The sequence below is a fragment of the Lycium ferocissimum genome, chromosome 1 (genome assembly GCF_029784015.1).
Source record: "Lycium ferocissimum isolate CSIRO_LF1 chromosome 1, AGI_CSIRO_Lferr_CH_V1, whole genome shotgun sequence".
NCBI classification, from domain to species: Eukaryota; Viridiplantae; Streptophyta; class Magnoliopsida; order Solanales; family Solanaceae; genus Lycium; species Lycium ferocissimum.
The window spans coordinates 20124161-20143042 of NC_081342.1; the positions used below are offsets into that span (position 1 = coordinate 20124161).

At 38.3% G+C, this 18882-nt stretch overlaps 2 protein-coding genes across 2 annotated transcripts in view; one reads left to right on the forward strand and one right to left on the reverse strand.

Moving 5' to 3' along the window:
- The first annotated feature begins 402 nt into the window (after positions 1-402).
- Positions 403-11624, forward strand: LOC132051810 (homocysteine S-methyltransferase 2). The gene is made up of 7 exons (XM_059443036.1): positions 403-772; positions 7405-7461; positions 7608-7837; positions 8327-8456; positions 8777-8980; positions 10120-10191; positions 11081-11624. The coding sequence occupies exons 1-7, from the start codon at positions 587-589 to the stop codon at positions 11228-11230; spliced, it is 1029 nt and encodes a 342-aa protein (XP_059299019.1). The 5' UTR covers positions 403-586; the 3' UTR covers positions 11231-11624.
- A 6323-nt stretch (positions 11625-17947) lies between these two features.
- The window catches only part of LOC132051855 (uncharacterized), a 60656-nt gene continuing 59721 nt past the window's right edge, over positions 17948-18882 (reverse strand). Inside the window, exon 3 of the mRNA XM_059443108.1 lies at positions 17948-18532. Coding sequence (XP_059299091.1) covers positions 18150-18532 — 383 coding nt within the window. The 3' untranslated portion in view covers positions 17948-18149. The remainder of the gene's footprint in view (positions 18533-18882) is intronic.

Consider the following 18882-nt stretch of genomic DNA (forward strand, 5'->3'; position numbering starts at 1 on the left):
CCTTTTAGAATTTTTGAACCCCCTGGATGAAAATCCTGGCTCCGCCACTGCCCCCTCCCATTACCTTTCACCACCACCCACCCTCACCCTACCACCAACTACCCCACTCTCATCCCACAACCACCCACCTCACACCACCCACCCCTCCACCACCCCACCCACTACCTACTTATTTTTTAAAGTTTATATTTTATTCTTTACCTGAGTTTTATTAATATATATAAATTAATTTCTAATTAAGAATTAAGAATATTTTAATAAATTTACAAGTTATTATACACTATCATACAATTAAATCAAACAATATAAATATTATTAAACCACGACAAATGATATAGTCTATACGAACATTATATTTATTAATACAGTTCAACGGAAGACACCGCCATACTGTACCATACCATTCGGTACAATAATGAACCTCGGGAAACAACCATCCAAACAAAGGGAGTGTAATTCCCAGTGTTGAGACATTTGCGATCTTCAGTTCCCACTATTATTAACTCTTTCTCAGCAGTCTTTATTTTCCGATTATTACATCCCCTACCAACCACGCCAAATTGAATTCAGTTCTCTCCCACATAACATGGGTACTTCCGACGCCAATGGCAAGCCATCCTTGTCCCTCATCAAAGATTTCCTCAACAAATGCGGCGGCGTTGCGGTGATAGACGGGGGGTTTGCGACGGAGTTAGAACGTCATGGGGCGGACTTAAATGACCCTCTGTGGAGTGCTAAATGTCTCTTCACTGATCCTCACCTCGTCCGCGATGTATGCTTCTTTCTTCAACCCATTTCTTTAACACTCTATTATAACTAGTTGTTCTTAAAAATAGTATTTAGCTCGGTGACCTTTTCGTATTCTCTTAAATGTTTATTATAGCTTTCTGTTCCAGGGCAGTATTTCTTTCCCTTTTTTTTTTTTTCCTCTTCCTATATAAAATTTGACAAGCTTATCAGCTGAGTGGAGATAATGTAATGGATTATCACTTCAGATCAGTTCTTTAGGATCTGTTAGCTTACAGCACTGATATGGGGATAAGTTGGACCACCATGTGCAATTTTTATTAGGAATCGATGTATATCTTGCTGAGTGGGGCTTGTGATTTAAAAATATTACCTTATGGGTAAGACATGGGCTTTTTGTCTATACCCAACTTCCTTTTTCTGCAGAAGCGTGAGAACCTCCCACCCCCCACCCACACCCAGCCGGGGGAGGATTTATGGGGGTGGGAGGGTGTTCACCCTCGACAAAAAATTACACTGTATATATAGGGTAGATTTTTTGTGTTTTTGTACATATGTAAGTTGTGAACACCCTAAACATATCCAAAAAGTTAGCTCAAATGGTCCAAGGCATTCAAAATGCTCTCCAGCGTCGTAGATTCGATTTCCCAGGGACAACATTATTTTTATGTTTAGCTTTTGCTGTTTTTTTTAACCCCTGAGTGAAAATCCTGGATCCAGGGGGAGAGTTGTTGTAGGCAGCATCATTATCTTGCACACTGCTGGTCTTTCTGATAATGTCTCTGGGTTTGTCTTTTCCAGGAACTATCTCATACAAGTTTTTTTTTTTTTTTTTTTTTTAAGAATGGTAACAATATTATACATCAGCACAAAAACTCTATGCTGCTTTCCAGATTTTACAAAAGGTTGAGTGGACTAAACTATCCCCTACCGCTTATAAGGATTCTAAAACTGTAAAATAGCTTCAGTATTAGCTACAAAAAGTTCTTTACACCAGAAAATGAAGAGACAAAATACAATCAGGCTTAATCTTCTGTAGAGAGTTGTATCTATAAAACACCTCATATTCCTTTCTCTCCACACAGTCCACCATATACAAGCTGCTATAGCCTTCCACCTCTTGTTCCAACAAGTTGTTAGAACACATAGTTAAACAAATGCATGAGAAGTAGCTTGCCTTTATGATCAACCAATCCTTTGAGACTCTCTCTCTCTCTCTCTCTCTCTCTATCTTCTGGAAAGAAGAAAGATCCTTTGATCTTCTTCGGAAACTAAGGCTTTGCCCAGGAATGTAAAATAATTTTTTTTTTAACAACAATTAAAAAAATAAAAAATAGAGATGTAATATCTTAAAATGTGAGATTTGAGTCAAAACTATGTTTTGCTGATGAAACAACTAGTTATAATAGTTTGTTCAACAACAATAACAACAAAAATTACACCTCAATCGACTTTCAAGGAATTTCTTGGGAAACCAAGGAGGAGGGGCAGGAAATACTAGTAATTCTCCTCTATCTGCTGTATCACTATCGCAAATCCAATAAGAATAAACTGATAATGAAAACTAAGAGATGGATAATAAAATAAAGAGGAGGCTGTGAATACTCTGCTAAATCATTAATTCTATATGATGCCTAAACATTTTTTTTTTTTTTGGAAACTGATAACTGCATTGTATTCCATATGAACAAAACAGTACACAGGTTGTACTGAAACCATATCTACAAAAGTATTCCAAGACTCTACTATTCTAATCCTATATTGAATCTAATACATCAATAATGGAAACAATATCATCTTAGTAAGCCTGATTACACCAAAAACAAAGCAATAAAATATAATTCAACTTGACCTTCTGCACTCCATTCTCTATACTCTCAAAACATCTGGAGTTTCTCTCCTTCCATATTGCCCACCATATGCTGGCAGGGACAATTCTCCATCTATTTCTGTTCTTTGCCTGCAATCCTGCCTCTTCCCAACTCTTTAAAGCCTCTGAAACCTTGCTAGGCATGGTCCAGGCTATACCTTTGAGATTTAAAAATATTCTCCAAAGCTGTTGCGTAAACTTACAGTGTAGAAACAGATGGTTAACTGTCTCTGCTGTTTCTCCACAGAGGAAACATCTAGAGCATAAAATTATCCCCCTTTTCATCAAATTATCCTGTGTAAGAACTGCTTCTTTAGCTAAAAGCCACACAAAGCAGCTAACTTTATGTGGGATTTTGGATCTCCAAATGTGTTTCCAAGGCCAGTTGGTAATCTGTTGAATTGATTGATTCATCATCCTGTAGGCTGAACTAACTTTGAACACTCCTTTTTTATTCCCCAGCCACCAAAAAACATCCTCTCCTACCTGAAGTCCCTTAAATTGTTCCAGTATGTTAAGAAAATCAGCCACTCTTTGTATCTCCCAATCATTGATTTGCCTTCTGAAAGTGAAATTTCATCCTTGAGGTGTCCACAAATCAGCCACAGTCCTTTGATGATCTAAGACAATATTGTATATATCTGGAAATAGTGTTTCCAGATGACCAGCCTCAAGCCAATTATCCTTCCAGAATCTGGTTTTGACCCCATTCACTACTTTGATCTTGGAGTTGCACTTAACTTCATTCCATAAGGCTCTTATGGATCTCCACAGACTAACCCCATATGGTGTGGTAACCTCCTTTATCATCCAGCTATCTTCCTCTTCATATTTTGCATTAATAACTTTCCTCCATAAAAGTTGATTTTCATTGGCATACTTCCATAGCCACTTCATTCTGAGTGCTTTGCTCTGCATTTTCATATCTTTTATTCCCAGTCCCCCACTCTTCTTGCCAGTAATCACTACTTTCCACTTCACCAAGTGAAATCCCTTTTTTTTCTTTATTTCCTTGCCACAGGAATTTCCTCCTGATGCTATCCAACCTCTTGATAATCCCTGCTGGAATTGGGAAAAGAGACATCATATATGTTGGTAAGGCATCAAGGACCGAGTTGATAAGTGTCACTCTACCCCTCAAGGACAAATATTGGCTCTTCCATCTGGCTAGTTTCCTCTCACATTTTTCAATCATATTGTTCCAAACCTCTGTTGAATTAGATTTGGCTCCCAGAGGCATTCCAGATAGATAGTTGGCAGAGTACCAACTTCACCACCTAGATTGCAGCCAACAAGTTCATGTGACTTCATTGATAGGATACAAAAAACTCTTCCTCCAATTAATGTGCAACCTAGAGATTCCTTCAAATAGGTTTGGGGTGTGTCACCTCCAGACTTTCATTACCAGCTCTAGCTACCTCAAAACCATTTATCCATCCATTCACCTTTGCTGTCTTGATCATATTGTTTAGACCGTCCATTGCAATCAAAAATAGGAAAGGCCTTGTCTGAGACCTCTTTGTGCTTTAAAAAACCTGCTGGGGAACCATTAATCAAAACTGAGAAACTAGCGGTTGATATGCAGAATTTGATCCATTGGATCCATTTCTGTCCAAAACCCATCATCTCCAAAACCTGGAGTAAGTACCTCCAGTTTACATGATCATATGCTTTTTCAATATCTAACTTCCAAAGGATTCCAGGTTTCTTCTGCTTAAAGTAAGTACCTCCAGTTTACATGATCATATGCTTTTTCAATATCTAACTTGCAAAGGATTCCAGGTTTCTTCTGCTTAAACCTGGAATCTATGCTTCATTAGCTACTAGCACAACATCCATAATTTGTTTGCCCTTAATGAAGGCCATCTGTTGGGAGCCCACTAGTTTTGCAATGACCCCTTTCATTCTTTCAGTCAACACTTTGGAAAAGATTTTATAAATACTACCTATCAAACTGATAGGCCTGAAGTCCCTTAGTTCCTTAGCACCTTTCTTCTTAGGAATGAGAGTAATGAAAGTTGCATTAAAACTGTTCTCAAAAACTCCTTGCTCATGGAAGTTGTGAAAAGTGTTCATTATGTCATGCTGCACTACTTCCCAACATTTGATGAAGAAACCCATGGTGAATCCATCAGGGCCTGGAGCTTTGTCAACTGCACACAATTTTAGACATCTCAATACTTCATTTTCTTCAAAACTGCCTTGTAAAGACTCCTTTTCCTCCTCTGATATAGTAGGGCAATTTGTGAAGTTACAGGCTGGCCTCCATTGTGTGGTCTCAGAATACAACTTTTGATAGTAATCAATTATCTCTTCTTCAATTCTAGCTGGCTCCTCAATTGTTTCTCCCTGAATCACAAGCTGATCACTATTGTTATATCTTCTGTGAGCATTTGCCATTTTGTGAAAGAATTTAGTGTTCTTGTCCCCTTCTTTTAACCAGAGTGATCTTGATTTCTGTCTCCAAGATATTTCTTCATTCTTGACCAACTCCTCATACTCCATAAGTAAAGTTGCCTTCTTGATTGATTCCTCTTCTGTTAGGACTCTTTCTTCCAGCACTACATCCATTTCAGCCATCTGTCCTAGCAAACTTCTTCTTTTAGAGCCCAAGTTTCCATCCTCACTTCTGCTCCAAGTCTTGAGATTAGACTTTAGAGCTTTTAATTTACAAGCAAGTATGTAGTCTGGTTTGCCTGTGAAGTTAAAAGAATTCCACCAACCCCTAACTCTATATTCCATGAACCACCTTGTAAAGCAACTGGAATATGGTTTGAAACCAGTCTTTGAAGAGGAAGCCGTTTCAAATTGTTGAAACTATCATCAAACTCTTTTGAGATTAATATCCTGTCAATTCTAGAAGCTATCTCTAGATTGTCACCTTTGAACCAAGTATAAGTAGCATCCTCAAGCTGTAGGTCAATTAGGTTCATGTCTTCAATGAAATCAGAAAATTCCTTCACCCCCTGGTTCTTTGAGTACAGTTTTTCTTCTCTGAGATAAACCTAGTGACATTATAATCTCCACAAACAGCCCATGGCCCTTCCATTAAGCCCCTCACAGAACCTAATTCTTCCCACACCAGTCTCCTTTCTTTATAAGAGTTTGGAGCATACACTCTTGTGATATGGCATGAGAAGTTTTGTAATTGTGCTTCAAACTTACAGGTTAGAGTGTAAGCACCTATTTCAAAAATATCCCCCCTCCATACTCTTTTATCCCACATCAACAGAATCCCCCCTCTTGTTCCACTAGCTTCCAAACAAGCAAAACTAATCCATCTTCCCCCCAGATTTGTTTTGCCAGTTCTGTAAAGTCACCCTCAATTTTAGTTTCCTGAAAACAGATGATATCTGCTCTCCAGTCAAAAACTAAACTGCTCACCAGTCTCCTTTTGTCCCTATTGTTTAATCCCCTAACATTCCATGTTACTAGTTTGAACTGCATTAAGAAACAGGGATGATACTTCTCCCCTTGTACGTATTCCCATTGCTCTTGTATTTAACATCAAAAGAAACAAGACCTTTCAGCTCTTGTGCACCCTTAAACCTTGTTTTTCTGCATTCAGAATCCTGCACCATTCTTCTTGCTTGTCTACTGCTGTCGATTTGTAGTAATAGTTCCATAGCCTCTTCCTCATGCCCCTAGAAATCTACCCCCAAAAATTTTGTTGAATTTACTCATATTTTGCTGTACCCATACCGAAGCTTCTTGCTCTTTATCCATGATTGTTTGCTGTTGCTGAATTTGGATAGGCTCTGCCTCCTCAACTTCCCAGTTTTCAATAGCATTGAAAGGATTCAGATCTGCTATCTCAGATAGGTCCTCTGCCACCCTCTTTCCACCACTTTCCCCACTTAAGCAAATTTACCCGTAGTTTTTCCGTTTATTCAGCTTCCTTATTCCTTTTATCCATCTTTTTGAGTCTGGCAATCCCCTTCAACCATTCAGTAGACCTAATGTAAAAGCATAACAATTCCTCCTCTTCTTGTTTTTTCTTTTTGTACTCTTTCGCTTCTCGTTGCTCCACTTGTTACAAACATGACTTTCTCTTCTTTATACTAGTTAAACCTTTCAACAAATGCATGCAGCTGGAGAAGTTCTTATTTTCATTTATGGATTATACTTTTTGCCAATTTTTATTCTTTATGGTGAAATAGGTATAGAAGCACTGAATTAGAGAAAATACTTGATAATTTTGAATATATGCATTTTCTGCAAAATTTATAATGAAGGAAGCACTATTGTTAAAATTGCTGGAACTGTTATTTATAAGAGGAATGCGAAAATGAGAACAGTTTCTGGAAGAATGCAACATCACGAACATCCTATATAGTACCATTACCAATAATTATAATATGATCGGCATTGTTGGCATGCCCTTGAATGTGTTTGATGAAAATATGTATGTGGTACAGGTCCAACAGAAGTGCTTGTGGTTCAGTGAATTGTTGACCATTAAGTGTTACCATGTATACAATATCCCATATTAATTTGAATGTGATGATCCTCATCTTTAATAGTTAAAAGCTCTTGGCACTTGGCATAACTAACTCAAATGAATCTCTAGATCTCAACATCTGGCAACTGGCAATCTTCTCTTTGATTCTTTCCATCCTTTGTGGCTCTTATAGTTGGATTTAGACTTTGAATTTCATCAAATATCAAAAGCTTTGCTGGAAAAGTTTGAGAGCCTAGTGTAGTATCATCATTCTTAAATATATAATGTGCATGAAGTTCTCCTCTTCGTACTATTACATTGCTCATTGGTGTACTAAATAGAGCAGGTACACTTGGACTACCTTGAAGCTGGTGCGGATATAATACTCAGTTCATCTTATCAGGTACCACTTTTGTCATTTGCAACTATTCGTCCTCTCTCTATCTCGTCCTCTCTCTATCTCTTATGCATGATCAATCGCGCATGGATGCATCTCAAGTTCTATCTATATCCTCGTGACTAGTTTCATGGTCTCCCATTTTTGGACAGGCAACCATCCAGGGGTTTAAGGCCAAAGGATATTCTATAGAAGAAAGTGAATCTTTGCTCAAAAGAAGTGTCGAGATTGCATGTGAAGCACGGGACGTCTACTATAATAGATGCTGTGAATCTTCATCTGATCATAACACTGAGGGAAAGGTTCTCAAAAAGCGTCCTATCTTAGTTGCAGCATCTGTTGGGAGTTATGGGGCGTATTTAGCTGATGGTTCTGAATACAGGTAGTTTTAAGAATATTAGGACTTCATTCCTCTTTCTTTCTCTGGTCTGATGTGATTTCCTTGCTAGGAACCTAAGGATTATTTGGTATACTACTTGTATGCGAGAGTTTTCCGATTAATGAAAGCTTTATTTACTTGATTAAAAAAAGGAATATAGGATTTTTATGGGATGTAAGGATGCTGAGCTGCTTGTTCCTTGTAGGAATTTTTCTTTACCTTGTGTCTTGTTAAGTCCATGTCATCCCTGTTAATGTTTGATAGTTTTGTGCATTAAAGTGCATTCTGGGAAGACATGTCCCAAATATTTGCAGAAACTACTCTTTAGTTTGTAGTCAACTCAAGGTTAGAGCATAAAAGTTGTCTCACTAACACCCATGAAATGCTTCTGACAATTCTCACCTGGTGTCATTAACATATTCTTTGCCTCTTGAGGACAAATCGCTAATAGCCTCTCATCCATGTGAATCTGACTTGCTTATCAATTTGCAGTGGGGAATACGGGGATGCGGTTGACCTCAACTTTCTAAAGGATTTTCATCGAAGAAGGGTTCAGCTTCTTGCAGACTCTGGTGCTGATATAATAGCTTTTGAGACCGTGCCAAATAAATTGGAAGCTCAGGTATGGTCGTTGTTGCCTTGTTGGTGATAAGTTCTGAGGAGATTTTTTGATACTACTCATAGCCTTTAGTGTTTTTTTTTTTTTTTTTTTTTTTTTGAAACTAATACTACTCATAGCCTTTACTACTAGTAGAAATTAGTGGTATCCTTCTGTTATCATTCTTTATGAAATGCTTTGGACAATGATTATCTGACACACCGCTGTTTGTGACAAGAGAAAAAGTTAGTAACACTGTATGATGTGGTGAAGCCTATTGTGGAGTAGTAGCTTGCATTCTTTTGTTAAGATCTTAAGATTGACAGCTATTAGCACCTTTCCAGGCTTTTGTCGAGCTTCTTAAGGAAGAAGACATAAAAACTCCTGCTTGGTTATCCTTCAACTCTAAAGATGGTATAAATGTGGTCAGTGGTGATTCTTTATCAGAATGTGCTGCAATTGGCGAATCATGTGAAAAAGTTTTAGCTGTTGGAATCAACTGCACCCCTCCTAGATTTATTCTGGATCTTATTCTATCCATCAATCAGGTACTTTTTCATTACATTTTCCTGATCTTCGTTCAGTTTTTCTTTTCACTAGAGTTGTTAATCAATTTGGGACTTTAAGTGACACTTTTAGTGGCTGCTTACGCTTACTAGAAGATGGATATGTGTAAGAATAAATGAGTTGATTATTTCTTGTTCCCAAAACTTAGACTGGAACACCTGGTCAACCAAGAACGTCTTCCAATCTTTGTTACAAGCTGAACCTGCCAGGCGAGTGAAATGATCAAAACAAGTTAAACCCGGTCTTAGGAGACCTTATATTTGTCAAAATTGAAAAAAACCATGTATTTAGTTCCTTCCTTATTATATCTCCAAATCAAGAAAAGAGCTCATCAGGTTCATGGCAATTCCCTCATCATTGCCTTATCTCACCAACTATCCACAGGTTCATTATTTGACTCTTACAGTCTAGTTTCACAGAACACCTAGCTGTCCCATGCAGAGCCATAAGCGGAAGGGAAGAAGGAACTGGGAAGGAGAACTGGTTTTACTTACACGTGGAAACACAAGTTTCTGTTATATTGCACTTTCGATGATAACATATTCAGCAATTTTGGGCCTATAAAACCTACTTGTCTTGGGCTATGATGCCTTCATGTTCAGGGGTCATGGAGCCATATCTATGACCTTGTTGAAGGTCTACACTAGGATGCTTCTCATCTTTTAATCCATAAATACGTAACTCCTCTTGGTGCTTGGGTAAATAGCAGATGCCTCATGTTAGTTCTTGCAATGCTAGCAGTTCAAAAGTGAAAACTAGCTATATTGAACAAATGATTCTAACTCGATTATCAAAAAAAAAAAAAAAAAAATGATTCTAACTTTAATCTGGACAAGGGGAAAAAAGGATATGGAGGAAATTAGGTCGAGTGAACATGATTCTTATTTTTTCTAGTGTGGATCATAGGTGGAAAATAACAAGTAATCTTGTTATAAATGTTCAAATTCTTCTCTTAATCTCTCCTCCCAGAAGGGGGAGAACTGATTCTCAAGTTAAGCTTAGGTTGCTTGTTATCCTAGGTCATTTTTTGCTTGTTATCCTAGGTTATTTTTCTCATTTACTTAACAATAGCTTTATTTATAATATAGTCTTGTTACTGTTTTTCACGTGCATTTCTCAGGTAACAACAAAACCAATTCTTATATATCCCAACAGTGGTGAGAGTTACGATGGCATTCGGAAGGAGTGGGTGGTGAGTACTTCTCCTCATTGACTTCATGCTTTTAACTGTACCTATTGAGTCACACTGATAAGGCTCGTTGATTCTCTTTGATTTACAACACAATTATGTGCTTATCCCTAGTCAGCGGTTTGTAGGAAAGAAACTATGTCATTTCCTTTCTAGCAGAAAACATGGAATGGAGAACAGAAACCTTCATGAGTTTTTTTTTAGTGACCAAGAAATTTGTGTGGAGCCAACCCATTGGGCCAACCGCAGCCTTCGAAACTGGGGGATGATGGGCCCACCCCTCTACCCTTCTTCACTTAAATACTGGACTTAGTTCGCTTGGCACAAGGATCGAATTTGTGACCTAGGACACAAGTCCGCAACCTTTGCCAATTGAGCTAACCCTTGTGGGCAATTTCTTTTTTCTTTTAATGTGAATGTTAGAGTTATTAGAGGTCAATATCTTCGAAAAAGGCCACTTTCATCTTTTCCTTTAGGCTCCACACTTGTTAAGTGGTGATATTTTTCCATTTTTTACTTTAGGTAGTTAAAGATACTGCCTGAAGCACAGCAGAAGAAGAAAGACATTTCAAGATAGCAAAATAAATCCAAGACTGACGCTTTAAGAAGTAAATTGAAACCAAAAGTTAAGGTTCTGCTCACGAAATAACTGGAGAAGAGCCACTTCTGTTCAGTTTTTTTCCTTTTAAAAAAAAGAAAAAAGAAACAGTTAGGCCCCTCGAGCTTAATACAACCAGGAATTTTTAGAGGACTTTGTGTCCTGTATGTAGTTAATTAAATCCAGACATTAATCATCAGCTGTGTAGTCATGTGGTTGTCAGATGTTCTTAGTAATATCTATGGCTGTAAACTTCAAATTTATCCTCCTAATTTTCTTTTCTCCGTGTTGCAGAGTAATACTGGGATAAGAGATGAAGATTTTGTTCCTTATGTTAATAAATGGTGTGAGGCAGGAGCATCCCTGGTTGGGGGTTGCTGCAGAACTACTCCAAATACCATTAGAGCTATACACAATGCACTCTCCGGAAGACGTACTGTCTAATCCGGGGAGAACAAAATAGGGGAATCTAACTTAAGAGCTGGGCAAGATCTTGTGTCCAGGCTGAAAGGATTGTTTCCGTCTCTAGTAAACCTGGATGGCCTACATTTCAGAAGAGGTTTCTGCTTGACTGGAGTTCAAGAAAACGTCCACTGATCGACCTAGGCTATTTGTCAGCGGTGTATTATATTTGGTACTTGCAGGATGTTCGAAGATCAACAAAATATTAGGTTTTTAAGAACTTGCAAGGATTACACACATTGTGGTTGCTCAATGAATGTACTATTCTCTCTACTTTACTACCAACAAAAACCATAGCTATTTTAGTATTTACTTCTGTATTATTGTGTTTAGAACTTCATTTTTCATATTGGAAGTTCTGAGATTTGAACCTTGATCTTACCATCTTTGAAAAACAAAGTTACCTAATGATTGATGGCCACTCTGGCAACTTACTGTTCGTGTGAAACAAAATGCTCCATTGTGTGCAGTAGCAGAGCCTGGATTTTATACAAAGGAAGGCAAAATGTCACACTTGGGACTTGAACCGGCGACCTAAAGCTATTTTTGAACACCTTTAGCCACTATAATTAGAATTTTCGCTCTTGTTGAGGAGAGTCAACAGCTTCTTCATAACAAGGAAAGTTTTAGTTTTAAGGGAAAGGGGCAAATATACCCCTCAACTTTGTAATATGGAGCTGATATATCCCTCGTTAAAAAAGTGGGGCAAATATACCTTCGCCGTTATACAAATGGGACATATTTTCCCTTTTCTTAATAGACCTATATTTAATGAATTAAAAAATTATTTACCGTTATTTTTCAATTAAAAATTACAATGTGGCTTTTAAAAAATAAAATAAAATGAAAAATCGAAAAATTGTTCGTCATCTTCATGTTAACCCATTTGTAAATTTCCATCAAAATCACTCAAAAACTTCACCAAATTATCCCAAATTTCAGGTATGAACTCCTCAAGACATTCCCCATCTTTTGAAATAACACCCGTTCGAAAAGGAGCTCGCTTGCGGAAATATGAAATTTTGAACTTGAGCTTCAAGCTCCTTCAATGGTTGAGAATGAACTTAAAAGGATGATGTGTTTTTAAGTTCATTCTTAGCCATTGAAGGAGCTTGAAGCTCAAAGTTCAAAATTTTGGATTTCCGCAAGTGAGCTCCTTTTCGAACGGGTGTTATTTCAAAAGATCGGGAATGTCTTGAGGAGTTCATACCTAAAATTTGGGATGATTTGGTGAAGTTTTTGAGTGATTTTGATGGAGATTTACAAATGGGTTAACATGAAGATGATGAACAATTTTTTTATTTTTCATTTTTATTTTATTTTTTAAAATCCACATTGCAATTTTTAATTGAAAAATAAAGGTAAATAATTTTTAATTCATTAAATATAGGTCTGTCAAGAAAAGGGAAAATATAAACCATTGGTATAATGGCGAGGGTATATTTGCCCCACTTTTAACGAGGGGTATATCCGCTCCATATCGCAAAGTTGAGGGGTATATTTGCCCCCTTTCCCTAGTTTTTATTCTATTTGCACAATCTAATATTCAGGGAAAGGGGTTCAAAGCTTATTGTATGTGATGCAATTTGACTTGGCATGAAATTTATAACTTTTAACTTGCTCATATGGTAGCAATAGTGAAAAATGTTAAAATAATTGTTAGAAAGCTAGTTTGGCAGAAAGATCGCGTATCAGATTTAGAACTTGACTTGTAATAATTTGTGAAATTTAAGAATGCTTTTGTTTAATTGTCAAATACTATGGGAGTGGCTTAGGCAGTTGTTGAATGTTACTTTTAGGACGGTGAATATACTTGAAGAGTGGAGATAGAGCACTGTGATCCCGTTGTATAAAAACAAGGGATATCCAGAACTGCAACAACTATAGGGGTATCAAGCTGTTGAGCCATACGATGAAAGTTTGGGACAGAGGGGTAGAAGTGAGGATGAGGAAGATAGTTTCTATTTCAGAGAACCAGTTCGGATTCATGCCGGGGCGTTCGACTATAGAAGCCAGTCACCTTGTGAGGAGGTTGGTGGAGCAGTATAGGGATAAGAAAACTGACTTGCACATGGTGTTTGTTGACCTAGAGAAGGCTTACGACAAAGTCCCCGATGGAGGTCTTTGTGGAGATGTCGGAAGCTAAAGGTGTTCTGTAGCATACATTAGAGCGATTAAGGACATGTATGATGGAGCCAAGACCCGGGTGAGTATTGTTGGAGGTGACTCGGAACACTTCCCGATCACGATGGGCACACGCACCAGGGGTCCGCTCTTAGCCCGTTTTTGTTTGCTTTGGCAATGGACGCACTGACAAGCCACATTCAAGGAGAGATGCCGTGGTGCATGTTGTTTGCAGATGACATTGTGCTTATTGACGAGTCGTGGAGCGGTATTAACGCGAGATTGGAGGTTTGGCGACAGACCCTGGAGTTGAAGGGTTTCAAGTTGAGCAGGACTAAGACAGAGTTCTTAGAGTGCAAGTTCAGTGATGTGAGTCAAGGTAGAGGACGAGGACGTGCAACTAGATACTCAGGTCATCCCGAATAAAGAAAGTTTCAAGTACCTGGGGTTGATCATTCAAGGGAATAGTGAGATTGAGGATGATGTCATATTGGAGCGGGATGGATGAAATGGAAGCTCGCATTGGGGGTGTTGTGCGATAAAAAGGTGCCGCCTATACTAAAGGGAAAGTTATACAAAGCAGTGGTCAGACCGACTATGTTGTATGGGATGGAATGCTGGCCAGTTAAAAAAGCTCATGTCCAGAAGATGAAGGTAGCAGAGATGCGGGTGCTGAGATGGATGTGCGGGTATACCAGGAGAGATAGGATTCGGAATGAAGTGATTTGGGACAAGGTGTGTGTGGCCCCTGTGATGGATAAGATGCGGGAAGGGAGGTTGAGATGGTTCGGCCATGTGCAGCGGAGATGGGTTGATGCGCCAGTGAGGAGGTGCGAGAGGCTGGTAGTGATGGGCCTGAAGAGAGGGAGGGGTAGACCAAAGAAAGCCTGGGGAGAGGTGATTCTGCATGAGATGATGCTACTTCATCTTACCGAGGACATGACCGGGGACAGGAGGGGGTGGAGGTCGAGTATCAGGGTAGAGGGCTAGTGGGGGGCCGCAAGGATTTCTTTCCCGTATTAGGAGTATTATCCTGCTTTTATGTGCTTTTAGTCTTGTCATCCATCTTTGTTTTATCATGACTTCTTTGCTCTTGTTATTTCTCATTTTCGCATTGCTTTGATTTGCTTGTTCGTATCTGACTCTTTTCTCTTGTTTTCCCTTGTTTTCTTTTGAGCTGAGGGTCTTTTGGAAACAGCCTCCCTACATTCCAGGGTGGTGGTAAGGTCTGCGTACACTTTACCCTCCTCAGACCCCACATTGTGGGATTCAATTGGGTATGTTGTTGTTGTTGTTGTTATGGGATGTCTCAAAAATGCAAGTGTCAGAAAAGATTGCCTTCGCGGAAAAAGTTGCTTCGAAAATGAAAAGAGCAGTAGTATTTGAAGAATACCTTAAGCTACACAATGTTCTCCCCCTTCCCTTTCCCCATCCCCAACACACCACAAAAAGAGGGAGGAAAAAGTAATATGGAAAATAAGTGCCCAAGTTTCCCTTCACAAGGAGCAGTTGGGTCTCCGGGTACATCATCGTTTGGTACAAGGATAAGTTATTCCATATAGATGAGATTGGGTGGGATAACTTATACCACCCTCTATATGGGATAACTTAGGAAATTAGTTAAAAGGGGTCTTCACAAAAACTGGATAGAGCTACGGTCCTCTGCATAATTTCAGCATCGCTGCCCTTATGGAGAGAAAGGGAAAACCTCTAGAACTAGTATTCCATGAAATTTACACGGGTTGTCTTATGTTTACAATCTACATACGTGTACATTCCGCGTTGATTCTATGCATCCCTCCTTGAATTTGGCTTTACGTAATCCACTAGGGCTTGAGCTCCGCGAACTTTCCATTCTAGAACACGTAATCAACAGTGCACGGCATGTGGTAATAGACTCCACTTTGTATTGGTTCACTTATGACCTCTACTAGTATGGATATGATTTTAAGCTCAAGACATGGTTGCAATCTCCAGTAATTCCCATAATGAAAGCCCAGCCTTACCGGTCTCCTTTGCCAGTATGGCTAGTGGGAAATTGACAATAGTCTCCTTTACAATCAAACGCGAGCACCCCTCTAGTGTGTCTGTGTACGTGGAGACAAATCAAACTTTCACTCATCTTCGGCCTGATTTTAGGCTGTCGGCTGCCATGGCAATATTGAGGAACTCTGCCTTACCAAGAAAAAGATTTAACGAGTCGGCCTTATTGAACAACTCTGGGTCAGGTACCATGACTGATGACTGGACAATTTTCCAAGGAGAATATAGACAAATTTAGATGTGCAGTATCGGAAGGGCTATGGGAGTGATACAAGCAGGTGCCCAGTTCTACACGGAGTGTTGTCCGATTGTTGCGGAAGCGTGGCTCCTGACTTGATAGTGATGGCTATTGTATGAAATGGTTCCTGAGTTGCTGGTTGTTACTCGGAACTAATATAAGTAGTTATCAAAAGAGCATATTACAATATGTTATTCTTCTCTCTCTTCCCCCTTCCAAGAATGGGATAACTATACGGGTTACAAGGTCAATTAGTTATGCATCAAGGGCTATTGATAGCTAAACAGAAAAATAAAATAAAAAATACAAAGTCCTCCTATGTTTATTTAGGACCCGTTTGGCCATGAAATTTTTTCACTTTTTTTTGGAAAATTATTTCACTTTATTAGGAAATCAGCGTTTGGCCATGAAAATTTCAAATACAACTTATTTGGAAAACAACTAAAACCTTGTTTTCACTTTCAAACAACCGAATATTCTTTGCAAAAACTATAACCAAACACAACACCATCTTCAACTCCAACTCCAAAATTCCAGATAAAAAAAAAATTTGATTTTCATGGCCAAACGCCTACTTAGTTAAATTCTCTGAATAACTGGGTTTACAAATATCATAGAGAAACACTTGCTCCATCAAGTAACACAAAGAAGTATACGGTCTACATTTCACTTAACCTTAGTTTGGCAACAAGGAGGTTTTGTGGTGTTTAGTATATACATCCGCAAAATAACATCTACCAAAGCACACCATTTGGTTGTTAAAAAATAGAGTTTTAATGTGACATGACATGCCAATTAGGAGAGGAGAATTTTGTGGTGTTTAGCATATTCGCAGAAAAATAGTGATAATTGAGTAATATTCTAGTCCTAAAAGAAATAAAAATGATTTCAATAGGCAATTCGCAAAACATGGGAGACAATGAATTAACTCCGTCTTTTGCAAAACTTAGGACTGAGGACCTTTTTTTGGGTAAAGAACTTAGGGGTCGTTTGGTAGAAGGTATAAGCTGGGATATCCCAGCACTAATTTTTATATCATGTTTGGTGGAAGGTATAAATTTATCCTGGGATAAATTTATACATTCCACCAAACATGATATAAAAATTAGTGCTGGGAGGATAAATTTATATCCCAGCTTATACCTAGGGATGGCAATAGGGCGGGTTAGGGCAGGTTAGGGCGGGGCAAGCCTTGACCTGCTAAGATTTCGACCCGCCCGCCTTACTTTTAGCTTTTTTCAAGGAAATTGCCCCCCGCTTCCTTACTGCCCCGCCTTTCCAGATTATCTTTCATTTTCCTCTTTATTTTTCACTTCGAAGCATGACATATTTTCTTAAAAACAATTAGATGAATGATTAGTTCCTAAAATTGAATTTTTTTTCTTTTGATCATTCAAATTTCAATAGAACTAGAATTTAAATATTTTACTATATTTAGCATGAGAATACACAAAATCATCTTTAGTATAATTAAATAAGCTTGAAGGAATGTCTGAGTTAAAAAAAAAAAAATGATTTGTCTTAATTACTAAAGACAAACTTGTGATGTAAGTATAACTGGCAAGTAGTAGTATTTCACCTTTTTGTAGATGTCTTTTTAGTGATTTCTTCTAAATGAATATTGTTAATCGTAAGATCAGTTAATTAGGCGATCACTTTTGCGATAAATAGGAAACGTTTTGTACAAGCTTAAACAAATAGAATAGTTCTATTCTTTTTGGGTTTACTTCATAAGTTTAGTTTTATAATAAAAAAATATTGATTTTAATTTATGCTAGAAGTCACATTTTAAAAAATAAGAATTTAATAACAAAAATGAGAAATCTTACAAACTTCCAAGCAATCATGCTTATACTTTTAGTAATAAAGAACGACGCTACAAAATGTGGATTCAAACTAAGGAACAAGAATAAAATAGTCATTTTTTACCCAACCCACTTATAACCCATTTCTTGCTCTACCCCCTTTTATTAAAAATTTTCAAAAATTAAATTTTGCCCCCCGCCCCGCCCCCCCCATTATATGTTTCCCCATAACTTATTATGACTTTGCCCTACCCTGCCCCGCCCTGCCCTACCCTAATTGCCATCCCTACTTATACCTTCTTATCCCACTTATGCTGGGATTATTTTATACCATCTTTTAGATGGTATAAAATGATCCTCATAGATGGGATAAATTAGTCCCGGGATTTATAATCCTGGGATAATTTCGACTATCTACCAAACGACCCCTTAGGACTTGAGGACTTATCAAGCAAAGCCAGTAGGAAAGTACAAATATTGAGCATCAAATGGATAATCGAACATCAACTTTGATTATATTTATCCGTGACACTGATGAAATGACAATGTCTAGCAATACAATAGAAGTATAATACATTCATTTTCATGTGACTACAGTATCTAGTATTCTGGATATAGCGTGTGCACAATAGTCACAACCAACTTTTACAACCCTTTACATGATAAAATGCTAAAGAAGAAAGGTCGTGAATCAGGCATCAAATCCAGAGTAAATGCCATTATCCCTTAGCAGCCTCTTTTCCTCTTCAACGTAACTCTTCCCTCTGCTAGCTTGACCAAGATCTCTCTTCTTCTTTTCCTTCTGTGAGAAAGAAAAGTTCTTCCTCTCTTTCTGAGTTCGTGCATGAACCAGTTGCTCTGCTTCCACAAGTGCAGCTCTCGTCTTCTGACGCTCCTCATAAGTTTCGTCCTTCTCTTTTTCCCGAGTTTCCTTCCCACTTGACCAAGACCAATTCTGTTCCTGTTCTGGCTCCTTGGGTGGTGGAACTTTCAAGACAGATAATCCACCTTTATACCCATGGCGGCTTAGAGCTTCAAAGTCCACACCTTTGCTCTTCCGCTTTGCAGACTCAGCTGAACATAGACAAGTTAGCCATTATGCATCAACTAATTGACTTTTTTCCTGGTATACAGGACGACAAACTACTTTGAAAAACTGAGTGAAGCAGGCAACAAAGGTGTACTATCCTAAGTCAGTTATACAGTGGTAGATATAGCCTTCAGCAGTATGTGGGAGCATATCAACTGCCTTCGGCTTGAACTGCATATACATATTCATATTACTTTTGACAATATAGTATGTTGATATTCATACCAACTCTTCTGACTTAAATTTTTTGAAAAACTGAGTGAAGCAGGCAACAAAGGTGTACTATCCTAAGTCAGTTATACAGGGGTAGATATAGCCTTCAGCAGTATGTGGG